General features: G+C 36.6%; 1 protein-coding gene across 1 annotated transcript in view; it reads left to right on the top strand.

Annotated features, from left to right (window-relative positions):
- The window catches only part of HECTD1 (HECT domain E3 ubiquitin protein ligase 1), a 65,771-nt gene that overhangs the window by 11,886 nt on the left and 30,121 nt on the right, over nucleotides 1–23,764 (top strand). Inside the window, exons 3-15 of the mRNA XM_082484893.1 lie at nucleotides 8,560–8,794; nucleotides 9,665–9,892; nucleotides 13,975–14,256; nucleotides 14,529–14,799; nucleotides 15,120–15,196; nucleotides 15,286–15,384; nucleotides 15,703–15,817; nucleotides 16,477–16,651; nucleotides 18,089–18,227; nucleotides 18,425–18,595; nucleotides 19,693–19,915; nucleotides 23,150–23,413; nucleotides 23,531–23,607. Coding sequence (XP_082341019.1) covers nucleotides 8,560–8,794; nucleotides 9,665–9,892; nucleotides 13,975–14,256; nucleotides 14,529–14,799; nucleotides 15,120–15,196; nucleotides 15,286–15,384; nucleotides 15,703–15,817; nucleotides 16,477–16,651; nucleotides 18,089–18,227; nucleotides 18,425–18,595; nucleotides 19,693–19,915; nucleotides 23,150–23,413; nucleotides 23,531–23,607 — 2,356 coding nt within the window. The remainder of the gene's footprint in view (nucleotides 1–8,559; nucleotides 8,795–9,664; nucleotides 9,893–13,974; nucleotides 14,257–14,528; nucleotides 14,800–15,119; nucleotides 15,197–15,285; nucleotides 15,385–15,702; nucleotides 15,818–16,476; nucleotides 16,652–18,088; nucleotides 18,228–18,424; nucleotides 18,596–19,692; nucleotides 19,916–23,149; nucleotides 23,414–23,530; nucleotides 23,608–23,764) is intronic.

Genomic DNA, 23,764 nt, shown 5'->3' with positions numbered 1-23,764 from the left:
CACAGGGAACGGAGAATGCTCTACTACCCTAATCTAAATGGATTTACCCCTACGAAGGGTAAATATTCATAGTGAATAGTACTTATTTCAGACCTTTTAAAAATGTGTAATTTACAAACCTGCCTTCCATTAAGATCTTTGAAACATGGTGGGTAGAAGACTTGCAAGATAATAAGTAGCAGAAGTGGTTATCCTGGGAGTACAGGAATGAAGTCGAGTGGACATCCAGAACCGAGAGACTTAAAGTAATTAGCAAGAGCTGTAGCGTTGGTTGCAGAGTAACCTCATTAACTTACTGAAGTCAGTCTTTCACTAAAGAGTAACACAGAGTAACCTCATTAATTCACTAAGTTGGTCCCTAATCACTCTTCTTGAGAAGACTCTTTTTAAAAGTCCTTTAGGAAGTGCCCAATGTGATGTTAATATAGCTTCTTAGAAACAAAAATCTAAGCATATTTTCCTTTAATTTTCGTATTTGATTGAAGTGCCAAAGTAGAAATCTGAACTTTGCAGCTACCTATTGGCTCCTATTAGCCATTATTTTCTAATTCGAAAGAAAAAAAAATACTAAAAAATGTATGTATTTTTTTCTGTTGTAAAACAGACTCACCACTGTCTTTTTGTTTGTTCCACTGCAAATAGGTCATTGTGAACTGAGTGATTCTCCCCCTACCCCTGCCCCAACTTTGAGGATACAGCAACAATTTTTTTTTTTTTTTTTTTTGCTTTCATCATTTTTTTCTGAGATCACAGAATCACAGAATAGTCAGGGTTGGAAGGGACCTCTGGAGATCATCTAGTCCAACCCCCCTGCCACAGCAGGGTTACCTACAACAGGTTGCACAGGACAGCGTCCAGGCGGGTTTTGAATGTCTCCAGAGTAGGAGACTCCACAACCTCTCTGGGCAGCCTGTGCCAGTGCTCCACTGCCCTCAAAGTGAAGAAGTTCCTCCTCATGTTAAGATGGAACTTCCTATGTTCAAGCTTGTGCCCATTACCCCTCGTCCTATCACTGGGCACCACTGAAAAAAGACTGTTCCCATCCCTCTGGCATCCTCCCTTTAAGTGTTTGAAAGCATTAATAAGATCCCCCCTCATTCTTCTTTTCTCTAGACTAAAGAGGCCCAAGTCCCTCAGCCTTTCCTCATATGAAAGATGTTCTAATCCCCTGATCATCTTCGTAGCCCTTTGCTGTACCCTCTCCAGCAGATCCCTGTCTTTCTTGAACTGGGGAGCCCAGAACTGGACGCAGTACTCCAGATGTGGCCTGACCAGGGCAGAGTAGAGGGGGAGGATGACCTCCCTCGACCTGCTGGCCACATTCTTTTTGATGCACCCCAGGATGCCATTGACCCTCTTGGCCGCCAGGGCACATTGCTGGCTCATGGTCATCCTGTTGTCCACCAGGACTCCCAGGTCCCTTTCCACAGAGCTGCTCTCCAGGAGATCAGCCCCCAGCCTGTACTGGTGCATGGGGTTATTCCTCCCCAGATGCGGTACCCTATATATATATTGCTTCTTTTAGTTAATACATGGTGAAGCTGGTTTTGATATTGGATGTTTTAAATTTAGAAATTATGCAGTTTGGTTTTTTCCCTCAGTGGGAGTTGAGGCCTGCAGTGGGGAAAGGTTTATTTGTGTTCTTTCCTTTTGGAAATCAAAAGCATCATCTGTCAGTAGAGGGAAGTGTACTAAAAGCTGAACATCAGTTGCTCTCCTGTCATATTGGTTCATTCAGTGCCACAGTTCTGCCCTCAGCCTCCCTGCTGGTCTGGCAAATTTTGGCAGCCTTGTATTTCCCGTGTAGATGGTTTTCTGAAGGTGAGTCCAATGCGCGGCCACTGTTGGTACAAAGACTTCTGAAACACTTTGCTTCTCTACCTGTCCAAGTATGTTTTAGTTCTGAGCATAGTCTTAGTTGGAACAGAAATAGTGTCTATGTTACTGATGGGATCTAATCTTCTACAGCAAATATTTGAGACGATTTTAGGTCTCTTTGATCTATTTTGGCCTGCCTAAGGAAGCCAGTAGGGATTTACCTTGGAATTAACATGCAGTAGTGACACATGCGTAACATGTCTTGTCTGACTCAGTCTTTGGTTGCTACTGGTGTTCACTGTATTTGCTTAGCCAGTGCTTCGTTAAAAAGAGAGACTGGTCCTGAGAAAGTGCTCTGGTTGCTAGAATTGCTTCTAGATGAGCAGTGGATTTCTCTTCCCTGTGCTGCCTTTGCTTACACTTTAGTAACAAGGAGCCTTTACTCAGGATTGGATCAAGTGAAAACTCAAGGACTACTTTGAAAGCCCATTTGCACAATTTTGAGGTGTAGAGACCACACACTAAGGGCAAGACTTTCCCTTTTTCTTAGGGGTCAAGCGCCCACACACAGAAATCCACAGTGAGGCTGTGTGACAGAAGTGAGAGGCATACTTTGGACACAGGCTATATGGCTGTAATGGTGTTGCATCCCATCTCCCATCCTGTGCTGGTGTGCCCAACTACCGCTTCCAGTCCTTTCTCTGACACTACTCATGAATGCATGTTCTTATCCCTGAGACATGTAGAGCAGATGCTCATAGTTTCAACCATGAGAGATCCATGTAATAGCTTAGTCTGGATTTTTGGATTAGAGGGTGATCTCTATAAAGCTGACCTCTGTACTTCTGTTTGTAACACGGTTATTCATAGAAAAGTTACCTCCAGCATAATGACTGAAGTTCTTCGAAATGACAGCTGTGCAATTTTGTGCTGTAATTACTCTAGCCACCTGTTTGAGAAGCCTGTGGCTGGAGCACTGGGGATGTCTTGATATGCCCTTCTCTGCTATTACAGGCTCAACCATTGATCTAGGTTATGTGTGAATGACAGAACTGGTACTTTCTGTTCCCTCGCTAGCAGGAACTGGAGGGACTGCTAAAGCCCGAGTGGACTTCAGCAGGCAAAAAGAATGTGAACTTGTCTGTATGGCCTGTGTGTGCTTATGAATGTAATCTGCGTTCATCTTTGAAGAGTTCCCATGTAACTAACCATTCTTTGTCTACTGGAACACTAGTCCGTGGTTTTGATGAAATAAATACAGCGATGTTCTACTACAGAATATTGAAGTTTGGGTTTTTTGCTTTGTATTGAGGATGTGTTGTAAGTGTGTTAATCCCTCTATTTAAAGCGCTAGCAGTCCATGCGGTTTATCTAGTTATGTAGTAAATTTGCTCTCCATTTATTCAGCTGCTGCTCTTGATTCTACCAAATCTTCCAGTGCCTTGACCAAATACTTTTGCAAAGGATGTCTTTAATTATTACACAATCAAGGTGAAAGTTCTTTTGCGATCTTCAGTAAGAGTAGCACTTCACTTGTAGGGTGTACTTCTTTCTCATGTTCCAAATATTATTGCTCTGACTAAAGCAAAGTAGAGCATTGATCTTACCTGGTCATGTTGCTATGCGTGTTCAGAGCAGCGATTTACATAGCAATTGTGGGCATAATGACAGCAGTGCAATTAATTCCTTTGATAACTTTTGGACAAGCTGGGATAAAAAATTGTCTTTCTTAGAACTTCTATATTAAAATAGAAGAAAATGCTGGTGATGAGTTAACTGACAGAAAACTGGTAATAACATGCTTTAAAAAGCTGTGAGGAAGTGGAATAAGGAGATCCAATGTAAGGATGCGATATACTAAACAGTAAATAACAGTTGTTAAAACTGCTGAGATATCAAGAGAAGATGTAATAATGTGGGATGATTAGTTTGCATTATCTGGTCTGTATCTGTCCTGTTGTACAATTGTACTTTAGGTTTCTAGGATGGAATCTGTTGTTTTGCTCTGGTAGTGCAGGGAAATCCTGATCTGTGTCAGGAGCCCTCAGATGGTACAGTATGACAAATACTAGTGACTTGAATGTCATAGGCGATAGCTTAGGAGAGGAGGTGCTAAACATTATTAGGAACTTTTCTGGATAGGAGAAGACAATGCAGTGAGAAGTTTGGAGCTAGTCATGAGTGAGGCTCAGTCTTGATCTGATGAGTCTAATGATCACAAGACTGCAATAAGTTAAAGTAGGAAAAAGGCAGTATTATAAACTTGCAGGCCATGCCTGTGTGTATGCATTCCTGCCTGCTTGCTTATGTGATATTAACGAAGGCCAGTCAATTCCATTTGTCCACAGAAGCTCCTGCTACTGGATTGTTTCCCTTAGTTCAGCACAGAAATTTACCATCTTATTCATCACAATCTGCACAATTGGGATACTATTTAAATTCTAGGAAATAAAAAACCATATTAGTATATGTAAATTGTCTTGTCTCAAACTCTTAACACCCACAGAGTGAAAGACTATCTGAAGAGGCTTGGGCACAGCTTCTTGAAGATGTATTTCAGAAATGCATACAAATGTAACTTGATAGTTGTGTTTCCATAGAATTATAAAAAGTCTGTAGCTGACCAGAAAAGCTGTTTTATACGAGCAGCGAAGAACCTTGTACACTTGGCTGGCGTAGTAAACATATTTGTTTTCTGCTGATGTCATTACAAGTTCAAAATGTTAAAGAACTGTGCTGCTTAGAACAAAGTGTAGCAGTGTATTGGCCTGAAATGATATTACAGTGCCAAGATAGCATAGAGGTCCTAGCTACGCAAATTGGTATAGTGTGGACTGCATTGGCCAAATGTGTCTTTTGTATCTGAGAATACAATTGATGACTTGACTTTATTTTTGAAGTCAATATCGGTGTTACTATCATCCTTTGGGTCTTGAAAAAACAAGTTGAATCTTTTGCCAGCTATGATATCTTTGAGAAAGTAGTAGCCATATATGATAGATTGTTAAGGCAGTGTTCATAAAACAATAATAAGAATACTTTTTGACAGTCACACTGGGAGAGACTCAGGGCTGATAGAATCCAGGTCTGTCTGTTTTGCTTTCTTCAGAAATACTTCAGACTTCAGCACACATTTTATTGCCTGGTATGACTTCAGGGATTATAACTTAATTTGTGTTACTGTACTGTGTAGAACTTGAACCAAATTGTTTGAGTTGAGAGAGACATGAGGGGGAAGAAGATGACACAACTGTCTATACTGTGTGCTAAAATAATAAGAAGCAGCTCTCATTTGCTGTTTTGGAGACTAAGACAAAAATTCCAGTTTGATTTTTTTTTTTTTTTTTTTTTCGTGTTCCTGATAACAATGTCTGAGAAAAATGAAGTTTACCCTTCCATTACTTCTAAATTTGTATAAGCTGTAACAACAATGAAACTTTATATTATTTTTATATGCATCATTATATGCCTGATGCTTCTTCATAAACCATCCTGGTTTTCACCTTTTTTACTATGCATTTTTACACATGGATTAGATGATTTATTAGATTAGTTTATAGTTGGTCCAGAGCATTCAATTGGAAGGCTAGACTTTTCATTTTTTAGATAACAGGCAACTATTTAAAATTATGTGATGAGTTCTGCATTGAAATGCAACGAATTCACTTTTAAAAGGAAGAAAATACTAAAGATAATATGCATCACAAATGCTTAGTTTACAGTAAGTTAGTGTGTACCGGAGAGGATAGCGCATAAAACTTCATGCCACAAAGCTGGTGTGTTTTGTTGTTTTACTTTCAAGCCTGTGATTTAGTGTCTGATGCTTCTTGATTTGCTGCAGGAAAAAAGGGGGGAAGAACTTAAGACTTAAATTAAAACTTCAGTATTGCTTTTTTTTTTTCCTCTTTTTTTCTCTTCAGTCTTCATTATTGTCATTAATATTTAATTAATTATTGTCTTTATAAAATGTTTTGCTGCCTCTTCTACGTGGTGTAGTCTAGGTCTCAACTTCCTGGTTACTAGCAATATCCAGGAAAACTGGAAAAAAAAAAAAAACAACCAAAACAAAACCAAAAAACAAACCCAAACCAAACTGTTAAAAGAAACAAGCATCAAGTACGTAGAGCTCAGAGGCTGAAGTAGCTTGAAAGAATTTTCTGTGAAAGCTCTTGTTAAAATTAGATCAGTTGCTATTTCAGAAACAAGTAAAGTTCTTATTATTGCTGCTTTCAATATACATTACCATAGTCTAAAAAATTAGTTGGAAGTCTGGGTGGCTTTTTATTTTGAGAACCAAGTAATTCCCACAGGTTAAGTGTATGAAAAATCTACAGTTTCTTCCTGATACGACTCAGTTACCTTATAGGAGGACTGGAAATCATTCGTCTAAGTCAGAAAACATATGTTCTGACAGCAAGTGGAGGTTATTATTTGCCTCCTAATTGAAAAAGTATGGTCTCTGACTAACGTAGCTAGAGGTTCTGGCCAAAAGGAACTTAAAAAAAAAAAAAAAAAACAAACAACCCAAACCCTTAATTTTTTGTCAGTGAGCTGTGCTCTTATAAGAGCATTGCTGATACAGTGCACTGGCATTTGTGTGCTGGGAAAGAATTCAATATAAATGATGGGCTCTTAGTAACTTTGGGTTTTTTTACTGTATCTGCTGGGTAATTGGCTCTCGTGGACAGGTGTTTTAAGGACAGGAACAGATTTCTTCCAAATTTTTAAATTTCCATTTTCAAAAAGTACAGCCAATTTCCATTTGTGCTGTGTCTTTTTATAAACTATTAAATCATAGAAAAAATGTAAATACTAGATTTGCTAAGTATTGCTTTTAACTCCCCACAATTCTAGAGGGGTTTTTCTGCTGCTGTCTTTGGAAATCTAAGAAAAATGGTTTGCTACTACTTGCTAGTATTATGGTGGAGACAGTGGAGCTCCTTACCTTCCACTTGGTTATACACGTGCAGTTTTATTTTGTTGTGTTTTTTAAGATTTGTGTTTATTGGTAAATTTTTTTTCTCGCAATATAATTCTTGAAGAACACTGTTCATAGCAATGTTTGAGTGATCTGTCTGGTGTTGCATAAAATGCAGTGTAAAAGATCCATCACCAAAACTCTTACAGGAAGCACTGTCTGCTTTAAATTTTATGTACTGAAATGCTTCCTGTGTCATTGTATTGTAGCCATCTAATAATGAGTACAAATTTCAGACTTTTTTTTCCAGAGGATAATGTCTTTAAAATGCAAAGTTACTGTGTAAACTCTTTTTGAGGAAGATATGGAATTAAATAGCATATTTCTTAAAAACAACAGACAGTATAGGCTGGATAGGCCAATAGAAGTATTAAACATGTGATTTAGCTTTATCAAAGGGTCACTTATTAATTTATGTCATTAAAGATCATTGAGTAATGTACTTATTTGTCAGGCAGTATTTAATTACTTTATAAAGCATGGTGTATGTTTAAGGAAACTATTAGCATTTTGCTGTCCCAGGATTTGGTGCCTTTGTCTGAGTCACTGTGCATACCAGATGGGATACTGAATGACCTCTGGGTTAGTCTTCAGAATGATTCATCAACAAGTACTTCACCTGTCTTCCAGACCAAAGCATGTTGTTATTTTTGTTTTTTCTCTTTGGATTTAAAGTTTTAGGTCTTCTTTTGCAGACTGAAACCCTAGTTTAAGAAAAAAATTGCCTCTGGTAGATTTAGTTCTGATCTCCTACGTCTAGGGATGAGCTATCCAGTTATTTTGACTACTATCACAACATATATCCCCCTCACCTAATTCCCCACCACCACCTCGGAAGTCTTCTACCGCTGCAGTGAACAATCATTATATTAAGTTATTTATTGCTAAGTAAGTATGCTATTGGAAGATAAATTATCTTAATGTATAGTTCCATGTCTTAGAACTTGTGATCCAAATCGGTCTTAACCACAACTGCCGTAATAGTGAGAAGCATTATTATGACCATCCGTTTTGGTTTGTATCCTATTATGTGAGAGGGATAAAAGAAGGACTGTTGCGGCTTGCTTTTTTTGTTATGAAGTTGTGGGGATGTTCTTGACTGTCCTTGCATATGGAAATGAGGCTAACAATAAAGAGGAGAGCCAGAGGCATGAAAAGGAAGGGAAAATGCAATAGAAGCAAGCTAAATGAATTAAATATGTTCTCAGTCTGGTTAAGGGAAAAGAACAAGGCAGGGGGAGAGGAAACTGAAATAGGCTAAAAAGGCAAGTGAGAATGTTTATACTATAGGGAAGAAGGACCATTCAGAGAATTAAATTGCGTAGCAAACCCCAAATCTTTAGTCTTTATATCAAACATAATATTTCATGGTTAAGTAGCTATTTATCATCATGAACCTTGAAGCTCTGTTAAGAAAAAAATGCATTACTTTTAGTGAAGTGAGGTTAATTCCTAAAATGATTTCCCAAGAGGATAATTTTTTCCCTGTATGATTTTAAAATTTCAAGAATATTTTTTTTTCTGCTGGTTGCTTTCCTAATACAGCATCATTTCAGATTACTGATTTGAATTCCAGGGTGTGTATGAGATGCCTGCATCCTAGCATTCTAAATGAATGCTCTAAACCAGCTATAAACTAATTGAGCAAATCATGTCAGCATGAAAAGCATTAATTGTTAATGTGAAAGTGTATGAAATTAATGTAGAGAAAGTTGCACAACTTAGTAATGTTTTGGTGTGGTGTTGTGTTTTTTTTCCTGCAGATGCCCTCCTCGAACTTTTTTACCAGCACTGTGCAAAATTTTTCTTGACGAAAGTGCTCCAGACAATGTATTAGAAGTAACAGCTCGTGCTATAACGTATTATCTGGATGTATCAGCCGAATGCACTCGTAGGATTGTGGGAGTGGATGGAGCTATCAAGGCACTTTGTAATCGTTTAGTGGTTGTTGAACTTAACAACAGAACCAGCAGAGATTTGGCTGAGCAGTGTGTGAAGGTATGTATTCTGAAGAACTTTCTGTTTTCAAGAAGGAGCTGGAAAATTTGCTGTTTCTGAAAAGCTTCCTTGTATCGTAATCCTGTTTATCTTATTAAAATATGAAGCAAAACCATAGAGTATGATAAAAGTGTACATGCCAGCTGGTGCTCTTCAAAGCTGAGAATTCTTTAAAAAAAAGTATAGAAAAAGAAGCAAAAATATTAGAAGAAAGTTTTCCTGTTTATCTTGCATGACTAGAATGCTAAGGGCTAACTTTATGCTCAAAAGGGAATGAAGAATTGCTCCAGATATACATAAATTACCTGTTGGGAAAAAAAAATAGTCTGCTGTCTCTTCAGTAGCACTAGACACAGCTCCTCTGCACCCTTGTAAAGTTTTCTGAAAAAATTACAAGACCACTAGAATCTCTTGTTTAAAGCATAACTCATGTCCATGTGATAAGGTATAGTTTGTCCTTGATTACCACTGCATCAGAAATTATGCATGTATTTACTAGTTCTAGTTTACTCAAAGTACATCACTGAACTAGCGGAGTAACGGTACTCTTGGAAGTTTCAGAGCTCTGTTGTGTGTTATCCAAAGACTTAATTCTCCCAGGAAAAGTTACTATTATCTAGCTGTCTCATGAACACCTGTTATGACTATGCTATTGGGGGATGTTCTTGTATTTGCTCCTCTATTTTTGAAGAAAAGTAACTCCTGGAATACTGGAGGCTTTCGGCCTTTCTGGGTGTTGAGGAAGAAAGGTTTTTTTTTTTTTTTTTGTTCTGTAGTTTTATTTTCTTAACGAGTTCTGTAGATGGATATAAACAAGTAACTGAGTTTTTATGTGTATTTCATTCTAACTAAATTTCATTTTTGCCATAGGTGTTAGAATTAATCTGTACCCGTGAGTCAGGAGCTGTGTTTGAAGCTGGAGGGTTGAATTGTGTTCTGACATTCATTCGTGACAGCGGACACCTTGTTCATAAAGATACTTTGCATTCAGCTATGGCTGTTGTATCCAGACTCTGTGGCAAAATGGAGCCTCAGGATTCTTCATTAGAGATCTGTGTGGAATCACTGTCTAGTTTATTAAAACATGAAGACCATCAGGTAATGTACTAGTTGGCTCGATATGCTGGGGATTTAACTTCCATTATGTTTAATAAATGAATGGCTAGGTATTTTTATATAGTCTCCACAACTAGATGTTTACATAGGAGTTGTTATATTTGGATGTTATGATCGTTCCCTTTACAGTTGTGTTGACAAGAAGATAAAAATATTGCTTAGCATTTGACTCCAAGCACTATTGCGTGAATATGATCTTATTTAACCTCTGAAAACCTTACTGAAAAATATCCTGTAACTTGCCAATGGAATCCTGGGCTGCATAGGGAAGAGTGTGGCCAGTAGGTCGAGGGAGGTCATTCTCCCCCTCTACTCTGCACTGGTGAGGCCACAACTGGAATACTGTGTCCAGTTTTGGGCTCCCCAGTTCAAGAGGGACAGGGAACTGCTGGAGCGAGTCCAGCGAAGGGCAACTAAGATGATTAAGGGCTTGGAGCATCTCCCTTATGAGGAAAGGCTGAGAGAGCTGGAACTCTTTAGCCTGGAGAAGAGAAGGCTGAGGGGAGACCTTATTATTATGGCGTACAAGTATCTAAAGGGTGGGTTGAAGGAGGATGGAGCCAGGCTCTTTGCAATGGTTCCCAGTGACAGGATGAGGGGTAATGGGCACAAGTTAGAACACAGGAAGTTCCGTTCAAATACACGGAAAAACTTCTTTACGGTGAGGGTGACAGAGCACTGGAAGAGACTGCCCAGGGAGGTTGTGGAGTCCCCTTCTCTGGAGGTTTTCAAGACCCGCCTGGATGCAGTCCTGAGTAATGTGCTCTGGGCAATCCTGCTTTAGCAGGAGTTGGACTAGATGATCTCTAGAGGTCCCTTCCAACTCAAAAAAAAAAAAAAAAAACCAAAAAAACACCAAAACAAAAAAACAACCCCCCCCAAAAAAAAACCAAAAAACAAACCCCAAAACGAAACAAACAAAAAACCCAAACTTTTTTCAGTGCATTTTGAAATACTTTCTGAAGTAATTATTGTTCTATGTCTGCACCTCAGTCACTATTAAATTAAGCATAAATAAGGGACAAAAATCAATTTGGTTTGTTTTTCTTTTGCCAAACTAAGAGAAGCAATAAAAAACATCCACAATCAATGCTAAAATATTATATTGGAAGCCAGCTTAAATGGTACTATGATAGACGCAGCACCACTCCTTTATTGCAGTTTTATTAACATGAGATGAAGTAATCCTTGTAAAACCTAGAAGATGAATCCTAGAGGAATTATCTTCCTATTAGTAGAATCCTTTTGTGTCTGCACTGCTTTGCAATAGCTATTTAGCCAAATTCTTGCAGTACCCTCGCCAGGCTTCTTGTCCATACTATTCTCAGTCCCCATTTCACCCCCATCTCTGTCCCGATTCATTTCTCTGCACACCCACACCCAGTCTGGTTTATTAAGCACATCATATTTGGGAGACTAAATCTTTTTGCCAGTGTGCTAAATTTTTTAATGTATTTTTAGATTTTTTTGAAAGACCCAGTTGTCAGGGGGCTATCACATTGGCCATTTCAGAACAAGTTACTGTGTTTTTTAGGCACTATGTAACTTTTTAATGCACTGGTTATCTTAGGCAAGCTAATCCTGAAATTTAGATCGTAAGTACATAGTATTTTAACTGTTTCAGGATTTATAATATGTTTGAAAGAAAGCAATTGCTGGGCCTGTTGGAGATCTGAATGAGAGTTCAAATTAATTTAATCTTTTAGCAGTTAAGCTTTAAGTGTGCTTGAGATTGGAGTAACCCTGATGATAGTAAGTAAATCTGTACTGGTGTCCTTGAGGCTTGTTTCACATGAAACATGTTTCTCAGGACTTACAATGAATGTTGATGCGTATTATGGATTTGCCCAGTAATTTGCTTTGTAACATTTGGTGTTCCCCCCCTTCCTTTTACACTGTTGGATTTGGTCACTTTTTGTGTGGGCTGTCAGTTAGTAACATCACTTGGGAGGAGTTCAGACCAGATGAATGTGGCCCCAAGAACAGCTTACCTGTAAGTTTGTTTTTTTTAACCTTTCAACCAAACTTGCAGTTTGTGAGAAGAAATGTAAATATCTTCCACAGTACTCTCTTGCTTTGTGAACTGATGCCACTAATGTGGTGTGTTAAATAAGCTGAACCTTTCTTGTGTTTTTCTGACAGGGCTGTTCTGGTAAAAATCCATGAAGTATATACAGATTACATAAAGATTGGCAGAATTGTTTATCCATCATGCTGTCAAAGAACTGGAGCAAAATGCCAGAGGACATGAGTAGTGACCATTACAAGTTAAAAAAAAAAAAAAAAACAACACCCTTGCAAAAGAGTTCTGATTATTCAGAATGCTTGGCATGCAGGGACCATGCCAGAAGTTTAGCATGCTTTGCATTTATTCAAGAGAAACTTTTTTTCAAGTCCTTGCAAACTTAATGGAGGTTTAAGATTTTTAACTTCATGAAGTCTGGCTAATACTCTAATCTTGTTCTGTGTGTTGACAAGTAACTGCCTTTAAGGTCTTGGTATGTTACAGCTGTCGATCATTTTGAAAATGGGCTGTGCTAGAAGTTGTTGATGTTTTAGGGAGTAAGAACTGTAGTAATTTAGAGCTTGGTAAAGAATAGTGTTGTGTTTTTGTTTTGTGGGTGGTTGGGTTTTTTTTTGGTTTTTTTTTTTGTTTGTTTTTTTTTGTTTTTTACTACTTCCAACACCAGTCTGGTTTGCTACTGCATATCTACGAATGCAAATGTGCCAGAAACAGCTCATCTTGATATGCCTGTGCAAACCTGATCTGAAAGATGGAGACACTTTTAGTGTATAGGTCAGACAGATGTGAAAGGCAAAATCTCCCTTTCTTTTCAACACTGACATGAAAAGAATTTGAATCCTTTCCTGGGCACTTGGCCAGCAATATTTTTGCCGGATTGTTAAGAGGATCACCAGTAAGCCTTGTTTCCACAGTGTCACTGTTGTTTTTTTTTTTCCTTTAGTGACAAACCTAAATTTGGGAGTTTGTATTTTACTGGGTCAGGTGCTCAGTGGAAAATCTGGGTTATCTAAGGGTAAAATCTGCAATTCCCAGCTTGTCCTATATTTAGGCCTGGTTCAACTGAAAAAAGGCTTTTAATTACGAGAAGTTTGTAGACCTTTAAATACAACTTTAATTATCGAGCTTCGCTGTCAGTTTAATACTTTGGAGTTGTGAGTTGGTGCCTCAGCTAATGGCTTGTTTGATAGCATTTCTTTTAATAGAAAGCACTAAATTAATATAACATTTTGTAATATTAGCATAATATTAATTATAAATATCAAATTATAACAGAATATTTATATTTTATTCTATAAATATAGAAGATAAAACTGCAAAGAAATTTTTAAAGTCTTATTGCTCTTTGAGAAACAAAATTGAAATTCAGTAAGTGTCAAAGTTAGGAGGCAAAATCTCACAGTGCATTTACTTGGTGTTTTGGGGGTATTTAAACTTTTTTTAAGTTTTATTATTAGAAAGCTGCTTTAACAGTTTCTAACATCAGAATAACCAGAAGGTTAAACACTCCATATTTCAATACCAAGCTGTGGGTGGTTGTTTTTTGATGGTCCCTTTCCCTCCGCCCCAACTATATTGTCAGAATGGGCAATTGCTAGTAGTAGTTATAAATAGTTGTGTTTCCTGTAAGAACAATATCTATAACTAAAAACTCTTTTAAAAATGTATTTCCAGTATCTGTTAATTTGATTATTAAACGTGTTTTTCTAGATTGGTTGGGGATTTGCTTATGTAGTTAAGGAGATGCTTACAATGCTGAAATCTAGACAAATCAAGTTTCCTTGATTTCCATATATCATCAACAGAGAGAAAGGGAGGGGGGAACCTAACAGTACAGTGCTTCAGTGAGCAGTTCAGAGCAACATTGGGTTCTGACTCAGAGTTTCTGGCTTAAAAAGCCTGTTTCCTCCATTCAATGACTTTGAAGGGAACCTGGGGAAATCTGCTTCTTATGTGTCCTGTATTCTTGTGCATTTCCCCTTAGCATCTTCTCATCTTAAGTAACAGATTTTTCATCTTCTCTCTTGCATTTCTTTCTTAGGTTTCAGATGGAGCTCTGAGATGCTTTGCTTCATTAGCTGACAGATTCACACGGCGTGGAGTTGACCCAGCCCCATTAGCTAAGCATGGATTAACTGAGGAGTTGTTATCTCGCATGGCAGCTGCTGGTGGGACAGTATCAGGACCATCTTCAGCTTGCAAACCTGGACGGAGTAGCACTGGAGCACCATCTACAGCTGCAGACTCTAAATTAAGTAATCAGGTGTCAACTATTGTAAGCCTGTTGTCAACCCTGTGTAGAGGCTCTCCAGTAGTAACACATGTAAGATATCCTTTTACACTACAGCTTTTTGTTCTCATAGAGTTTTTCCCTTCATGTACTTAAAATATGCAAGATTTGTGTTGCTATTTTATATATAGAGAAATAGATTTATAGGTTTTATTTTTTTAATGTATATATGTGCACATACATATAGACTATTTATAAAGAGGGTAAAAAAAGGAAACATTTCATATGGAAATGAAACCCAATTCTGATAGTATTTTCTAAAGCCCTGTATATTTTTTATTGTTCAGACTTTTAATTATTTCCAGGATCTCCTAAGATCTGAACTTCCAGATTCTATAGAAAGTGCGTTGCAGGGTGATGAGAGATGTGTACTGGATACCATGCGGTTAGTAGATCTTCTTTTGGTGCTACTGTTCGAAGGGAGAAAAGCCCTGCCAAAATCCAGTGCTGGATCCACAGGCAGAATCCCAGGATTGCGAAGGCTGGATAGTTCTGGGGAACGGTCTCATCGGCAGCTGATAGATTGCATCCGCAGTAAGGATACTGATGCGCTAATAGATGCTATTGACACAGGAGGTAAGCAAAAAAACTCTGAAAAAGAGGATGAGATAAAGTATCTTTTTATTTTTATAATCTATAGTGTCATAACAAATACTTAGGTAGTACCTTGAATTCTTTATTATTTACTTATTTTGTTACACAACAGGTCTTGTTAGTCCGAATTCCTATGCTATTCTTTCTTTTTTTTTAATTGCAATTAAGGGCATAAATGCTTTCCTAGAATTATTGATGATACTTAATCTTTTTTCAGACCTGCCACTTATTGAAAGAACACTGATGAAGTTTAATTTATAATTCTGGGAGCTTTAATTATTTTATTTAATTGTATCTTTCAGCTTTTGAAGTAAATTTTATGGATGATGTAGGACAAACTCTTTTAAACTGGGCCTCAGCTTTTGGAACTCAGGAAATGGTAAATTAGTTTTACAGAATCTTAAAAACTTGGATTATTTATATAAAGAAAGATAAAACCCCCTTAGCTTGCTTTTTCGTGTTTAACAGGTAGAATTTCTCTGTGAAAGAGGTGCTGATGTTAACAGAGGTCAGAGGTCATCCTCATTACATTATGCAGCATGTTTTGGAAGACCTCAGGTAGCAAAGGTATGATTTAAACTGATACTGTTAGAAAGCCTTACGTACTGATTTTTTGCCTCATTCTGTATAAAATGTCTTTGCAACATTTTTAACATGCACTGTCAAATATTTACATGTTCTTAACAATGTTTATCCAAATGAAAATTTTTTGTTATGATAGGGCAGTAATATGAATAAAAACTCTACAGATATAAAAAGCAAGGAATGTTCTAACTTTGCTTACAAGCATGAGAAAAGCATAGAAAGATGTGTGAAAAACATGTTTATTACTCTGGAAGAAGGAATCTTAATGTGTTTTTCATATTTAAAAATACTTGTTCTTAGACTCTCCTACGACATGGTGCAAACCCTGATTTGAGAGATGAAGATGGGAAAACTCCTTTAGACAAAGCTCGCGAAAGGGGGCACAGTGAAGTAGTAGCTATTCTTCAGTCTCCAGGTGAGTGTAGTTTATAATTCCATACCCTTGCTAGTAGAAATGTTCATGTATTTAAAGTAATTCAATTATTAGAGTTTTACTTTATTAAGATTCATTTTAAAAACCAGCATTTTTTGACCAACCTTCCTTAACCTGCAAAGTACGTATAAAAACCTTAATATTGTAGATGTTCTTAAGGGATGGAGATTACTGAAGAAACTGTTGACTGGGCACGAGCAGTGACAGTGGTCCTGCTCTTCAGCTGTGGAATGGGGCTAGACTAGGGTTTTGCTGTGGGTTCAGAGTATGTGAGCCTTGGTAGCTTCTCTGGCATCCTCTTCTTTCTGTGTGGGAGCTGCACTTCACCCGTTCGTCACGCTTTTGTAGCGCTGGAGCCACAGGTGGTTATGTGCTCATATTTAGTTCACTTTAAGAACTTTGAGCTTCTCCTATGAACTATCTTTGGTGGTACTTGTTATCAAACAGTTTTCTTCAAGAAATCTTGCATGTGTAAATTTATGTTTTTAGCAATGCATATTCCTGTTCAGGTACTTAGATGGTAGTAAAGAAAACTCTTTACATTTATTTGAAGGGGTGGGGGGTTGTTGGTTTGGTTGATTTTTTTTTTTTTTTTTTTTTTTTTAAATGTGGAACATTTGGGGGGAAAAAATATTTTCCAGGGGACTGGATGTGTCCTGTTAACAAAGGAGACGAAAAGAAAAAGAAAGATGCAAACAAAGATGAGGAAGAGTGTAATGAACCCAAAGGAGATCCAGAAATGGCACCCATATACTTGAAAAGATTATTGCCTGTGTTTGCACAAACATTTCAACAAACTATGTTGCCTTCGATAAGGTAATAGTCACGATAGATTATTTCCCTGCATATTTTGAATTTCTTAATACACTGTTTAAAACAAAACAAGGTGGATTTGTTTTCGGTAAAAGTTATATCATCTAAAAGTTCAAGTAATGCAAATGACAGACATTTCTGTTTGAATAGAAGTGGTGGTTTGAAAAGTGTTGCAAATCTGATTTTTACTTAGTATTTAAGTAGTGTTTTTTCCTTTCTGTGGGGAAGTGGTGTCTTCAAAAAAATATTGTTAGAAGTGGGAGAGAAGCCTACTGTTGACTGTAATAGTGTGATGCAAGAATACTGTGTTCATGTAGTACCTTGTATAGATTTTGTATACTGTGTATTTGGTTGCAGCTGTTTGTAGCCACTATAATGAGAGTACTAATTTAGGAAAGGAAAACTAATGAAGTGGTATCAAGATACATTCATTGGAAAATCAGGAAGACTGGAAAAAGCTATTTTTGAAGGTTTTAGAAGACTTCTTAACAGCTTAAGTGTTAATCAACTGGAGAAGAGGCCTCTTATGGAGAGAATTAAAAGAATGTAATCTAATTTGGTACTTAAAAAAAGAATACCGTGGGTGGCACAATGGTTGTGATAAATTGTGTCTGACCATAATCTCTCAGCCTTTTACACTACAAATATAACATTTGCTTAATCTCTTATTTGTGTTTCCAATGTTTATAGGTACTTTGAGGGGTGGAAATACAATATAAAAAGGGACTCTCATGGGGAGAAGCTCTACATGAGCTGATGAGAGGAAGCTTAAGCTACATCATTTTAAATGAAGGAAATAAGAAACTCTGTTAACAATCTGTGCATGGTTAAGTGTTGTTGCAGATTGTGGAAAGAAGTAGTTGGCTCTCTGTATTTATTTAAAAGTTTTCTTTATGAATCAGGTAAATCATGTTTTTAAAAGTTAGTTGAATAAAAAATTTAGCTTTAACCATACAGAAGTGATTGGCTTCCAAATTAATTGTCATTCTTAATATGGAAAGCTGCATGATCTAATAGTTATTTAAGGATCTCACCAAAACATGGGAATTATGTGACAGAAATGGAAGTCTGGATACCTGGGAGGAAGACAAAGTGTGCAGAAGTGAATTGCCATCACTAGGAGTGGATGAAGACAAAATGTAGAATACATTTACCTAGAGAAGGGTTGAGGAGAGAAAAGTATGTTAGACTCCTAGTGCTGTAGAATCAAAAAGGAGCAGTAGGTGAGTTATTCTTTGAGATAATCTAGGATATATTAACAATAACCAATTTTGGTTCTAATAATGAGAACTGGAACTCACTTTAAAAAAAAATTCTTTGAAAGCATGCATAAATGCAAAAGCAGTTTTATCTTGAACCTTTTTGTTGCTTTGATTACTGCTTACTTTACCTTTATCTTTGTAAGAATCTTTTTTCTTCCCCCTATGATCTCTTTCAAAGGAAAGCAAGTCTTGCCCTCATTAGAAAGATGATACATTTTTGTTCTGAGGCACTGCTGAAAGAGGTTTGTGACTCTGATGCCGGCCATAATCTGCCAACGATACTGGTTGAGATAACAGCTACAGTTCTTGATCAAGAGGTAGGAATAAAGAAAATGTTGTTCTTGTATGAAACCAGTGCAAAAAAGGGGGTTATGATCATTGGTTCCATATAGTTGTTAATAACTAACCCTGAAGTGTTTATAGCATTCCTCTGGCACCATGTGTGAAGTTCAGCATCTAAAGATATTTTTAAGTAGAGATCTCATTATTTCATTTCCATCCCAATGTGTTACAGGACGACGATGATGGCCATTTGCTAGCCTTGCAAATCATAAGGGATTTGGTGGATAAAGGTGGCGATCTTTTTCTAGACCAACTGGCTAGACTTGGTGTAATTAGTAAAGTGTCAACTTTGGCGGGGCCGTCATCTGATGATGAAAATGAAGAGGAGTCTAAACCTGAAAAGGTAAGTACAGAATTGATAGCTTTATTTGTTCCTGTAAAACCAGCACTTCTACTACAATTTTCACTGTTATTAAAATGTCCAGGGCAAGGTAGTTAGATAGCCAGGTTATTAAATTAATGCTTATTATACACCACTTGTTTTAATTGGTTTTGTTGTTGTTTTTGTTGTTGTTTTCTGTAACTTTTTCTGTTAGCACATTATTTCCTCCTCATACTTACTTGTGGTCAAGTTGATTGATACTTGGTTTTGTCTAGTGTTTTGAAAATGACTGCTAAACAAAATGAATCCTTACTGAACAGAGTGCATCTCTTTCAATGTACATGCATCAAATAATTGCAGATGTTTTGAACATTGTTATGGAATATATTAAAAATAAAGAAAATAATTTTCTACATACTGAAAACCTTAAGTGCATACTGAAGTTACTTAACAATTTTGAACAGCCATATTACTGACCACTCAGATGAACTGAATGGATAACAGACCACTTCTGTTATCCGTTCAGTTAGGATTTATAGTTAAGCCTTAAGGGTATAGGTAAGCTTTGTTACCGATGGTTTTGGGTTGTTTGGGTGATTTTGGGGTTGGGTGGGTTGTTTTAGTGTGGTTTTTTTTGTTTGTTTGGGGTTTTTTTTTTGTTTTTTTTTTTTTTTTTTCAAGTGTTTAGATGTTAAAAAGCTGTCTGGGCGCGGTCCTGGGCAACTGGATCTAGGTGGCTCTGCCTGAGTAGGGGTTTAGGCTAGATGACCTCTAGAGGTTCCTTGCAACCTCAAGCTTTTTATGATTCTTTTCTCACAATACAAGTTTTGAACACAAGTGGATGTCCCACATAGGCAGTTGTTATAGATAAATCTGTATCTGAAAGGAAACTTCTTCTTAAATATCTTACTCTATTAAAGAATACTTTTAAAGATGTGTTTTACAGACAAAAGAAGTATAGTTGCTATACTTTGGGTTTGAGTAATTCTTTTTCTCAAGTCTTTTAAAATGTTTGTGTTTTCAGTGTTGTTTTTCTGTTGGTTTGGGGTTTTTTAATGGGTTCAGGTTTTGGGGGTTTGTGTTGGGTTTTTTGTTTGTTTAATACAATTTTATTACAGGAAGATGAACCACAGGAGGATGCTAAAGAACTGCAACAGGGTAAACCATATCACTGGAGAGACTGGTCGATCATTAGGGGAAGGGACTGCCTGTATATCTGGAGTGATGCTGCAGCCCTGGAACTATCTAATGGTAGTAATGGATGGTTCAGATTTATCTTGGATGGAAAACTGGCCACAATGTATTCCAGTGGCAGCCCTGAAGGAGGATCCGATAGTTCAGGTAGTTTCTTTACAATTCAAGTCCAAGTTAAGTTTTGACTGTTGTATTTGTTTATATAATTTGATCGGAACTATTTTGTTTTGCAGGAATTGGCTTACTAAATAGTAAAGGATGTAAACAGGTGGAAGGTGGTCAGTTAATTGTGATGCTTTTTATCAGATAGCATGTGACCATAACTTGACTTCCTTGGTGAATTGTGTTAAGTACACATCTTGCCAGTAAAAGTATTAACTTCGTTTTGTTTTGATTCTTCTCCATGCATACTTAATTTTTTCACCCCAGTCATTAAAAGCACTTTGTAGTGGCCGTCCCAGGAAAAGCAGGTTGAAATGGCGATTTGTTGTTTGCTTCTAGCTAGCAGAATGAAATTGCATGTGTTTGAAGACAAAGTAATGGAAAGTTTCTCATCAAGACTGGGAAACAGATTACAGTGTCTTAATTGTTTGTTGGAGAGGATAAGGGAACAGACCTTATGCACTGGCAATGCACAGGTGGTTTTAATTTTCTGTACAGAATACACAACTTGTTCTGGACGCAGAAACAACCCTCCTTTATTGTTTCATCTTTTTTGCAACAGTTCGTGCATTTATAAACCAGCAGACATAAAATGCTTTGCAATATTATTATGTTTTCAACAAGCCATTGAGTGAAATAACAGAACATATTGTGATTCAGGATAGAAATTAAGTGCTAATGACTTTATCCATCAATTTTGGGGCATGAAGGCAAGAACTGATACAGTGTGTTTGTAGATTATAACACAGCTGCAAACCACTTCTAGGTATATTTTTGGGGGGGGTGGTGGTGTCAGAAAATGTATCCTTGCATTCTTTTTAACAAGGCTAATACCTTAAAAGGTAAACGATTTTTGTGTTGAAATAGTTGTTTATCATATAATATAATTTTAAGAAGGTCCATGACGTTAATTTCTTAAATCCTCATAGACCCTGGATGCCAATTCTGCTTTCTTCCTCCCAAATGATGGGGGCATGGGGATGGGATTTTACTATTCCTATACAAGATGAGTGGAATGGGGATGGCTCAGATTAATTTGGACTGAAGAGAATTTAAAACAAAAAAAGTTAGATTGGAAATTTACGAAGATGTCACTTTATATCAGTCTTTAAAAATAAAAATGAATAAATCCCAAGTTTTTGAACAAGATACCTAGCATGGATATTATGGGAGGGAAGGAGCTAAACTAGGATTAAATGAGGCTTCTTGCAATTTTTCTCTCACAGACATGTACTAAGAGTGCTGACACTGCAGTGTAATTTGCTTGAACTTTAACCATTAGCTCTAAGTGTGTGCGGCAGCCTCTCTTTTCCTTAAGAGACAAGAAACTAGTATTTAAGTTTAACTAAAGTTACTACAGTACATTATAGACTCAGAATAGTATCTTTAAGTCCTGAACTATACTATATGTTCTGCTCTCCTAAATCATTAATGATTATCTCATGGTGTACTTTTTAGTAACTTCACAACTGGCAAGAATATAGAGGGTTGAGTAATGGAATTTGTAAGTGTGTATCGCATGATGAAAGCTGTGGTGGGAGGGGGAAATATATATACTATGAACATTTTTGGAAGGTCTGTACTCGCCCCTCTCCACATTAGCTTAATACTTGTGTTGTTCAAATTTTTAGAAAAAATAAAAGTTCAATGCAAAACTTGAAATTTAATGGTAATCCTGAAGCTTTAAGTGAGTCTCAAAATTCTGTCTAAAGGAACTGGAAATTGTTCCCAACCATATATAATCATCGCATTTTCAATGTGACATGCTATACAATAAATTTATTAAAATGTAAATATGGAAATTTGGAAAGGTTTAATTAACAGAATTTTAATTTTCTATATGAAATTTCAAAATTCTTTTTATAAACCATCTCTATGGATGCTATGAATTTTAAGTAATAAAGAATGTTATGCCTCGAGTGCATATTTATTTTTGCATAGACATTACTTATTTTTGTATTATACCACAGTAAAAATGGCAAATTTTAAAAACCTTGAATGTAAGTCATTGCAGCAAAAGGAAAACAGCAATTTTACAAGTGCATGGACTACAAAAGCTGTATTTATCAAATCAGTATGCTGAAAGATGAGGATACTTTTTAACTTTGAAGTTGAGATGTAATCTTTACATTAATGAGGCTATTACATTTTTATTTTATATGAAATTTTTATTTTTAAAGTTATGAACTCATCAAATTTTCTGGAATTATGCTAATTAACATTAACATAGTGTGCAGCCTTTTAATTACAATATCAAAATATAATTTAATTGAAACTGAGATAGCTATTTGGAATAATTTCAAGATAGATTACCTACATATCCTAAAAGTAGGATATGATCCTGTTTATCATCTATTAAATATCTCCATATAAATATTAGCTTTTCATCAAGTCTCATGTGGTGGCATTATATTTTTTTTATTTCATGTTTTTCTCAGACATATAGAGGTCCTTGAAATTCTTGTAATTACTAAAAAGGAATAGGAACATCTGCATGATAACTTGATTAGCATAATGTCACTGTATTGAGCAACATAATCATGGTTTTCTTATACTCTCTGAGGTGAATGTAGAAGTTCTACAAAAGAGATGAATAAACGTTTCGGTATAGCTGACGAAAAATATTTTTGGGTGCCTTTGTGACCCTTAATCTGAGCAAACAGCCCAAATCTGAGCAAACAGTTCAAATTTTCTTTTAGCCCATGTTGATTGTCAGACTCTGTAAAGTTTTGTGTTTTTTCTGGTTTTTATATGGCTTCAACATTTTTTCTCCAGTTGCTTTAAGCTATGAAGTTGATTGCTGTTTTCCTGTTGGAGGATTCATTTAATTTCCTATTTCTAAAAATTCCCTTTTAAGAATAGTTTATGCTGGCAATAATGACATAAATTATTTTTGCAAGACTAAAAGTTTATCATGGATTTCTTTGATCTTCCTATTATAATTGTAAAGATGATTAACACATCTGTCAGTAGCACCATTCAGAAAGAGTTGCATTGTCCACTTTGATGTGATTGTGGAATAAATCACTGTTGAGGTACATAAATGTTCTAAATTTCTTCCCAGTATATTTAAGACCCATAATTTCAAACTTCATTTTGCATTGAATGTACTCCAGTTGTTTTGCTCTTGGGGGGAAAAAAAAAAAAAGTTGTTTGAGAGATAGGATGGTAGAATCAATTGTTGGAAGAAAAAAAAAATGTTTGTTTCTTTTTAAATAGAGAGTAGGAGCGAGTTCCTTGAGAAGCTGCAAAGAGCTCGAAGCCAAGTAAAGCCATCTACCACAAGCCAGCCAATTTTATCGGCACCAGGGCCAACTAAACTTACTGTGGGAAACTGGTCGCTCACCTGTTTAAAAGAAGGAGAAATTGCTATTCACAATTCCGATGGTCAGCAAGCTACAATACTGAAAGAAGATCTGCCAGGCTTTGTGTTTGAATCTAACAGAGGAACAAAGCATTCATTTACAGCTGAAACCTCTTTGGGTAAGTATGTAGGTATGTGTTATGTGCAGGTGGGAGCAAGGGTATGTGAGGTAGTTTTTCTGTTTGTTGCTTTTCATACCTGTGAGAAATTGTGACATATCTAAAAATATGTTGCAGGGTCAGAATTTGTGACTGGATGGACCGGCAAAAGAGGAAGAAAACTGAAGTCTAAATTGGAGAAGACAAAGCAAAAGGTTCGTGTGAATTTTATACTTATAATTTAATTGTTCCTTTTATTTTATAACACACTTATAGGAGTTGTAGTTTCCTCTTATAGGATTAAAATCTTCTGATTTCAACTTCACACAATTTTATGCTAAGCTTGCAGTGGAAAACTTCTCTCGTAACAAA

This window comes from Vanellus vanellus, assembly GCF_965231255.1.
Source record: "Vanellus vanellus genome assembly, chromosome: 6".
In the NCBI taxonomy this organism is placed as follows: Eukaryota; Metazoa; Chordata; class Aves; order Charadriiformes; family Charadriidae; genus Vanellus; species Vanellus vanellus.
Note: the sequence above shows the minus strand (reverse complement) of the source record. Positions and strands in the feature narration are given on the sequence as shown.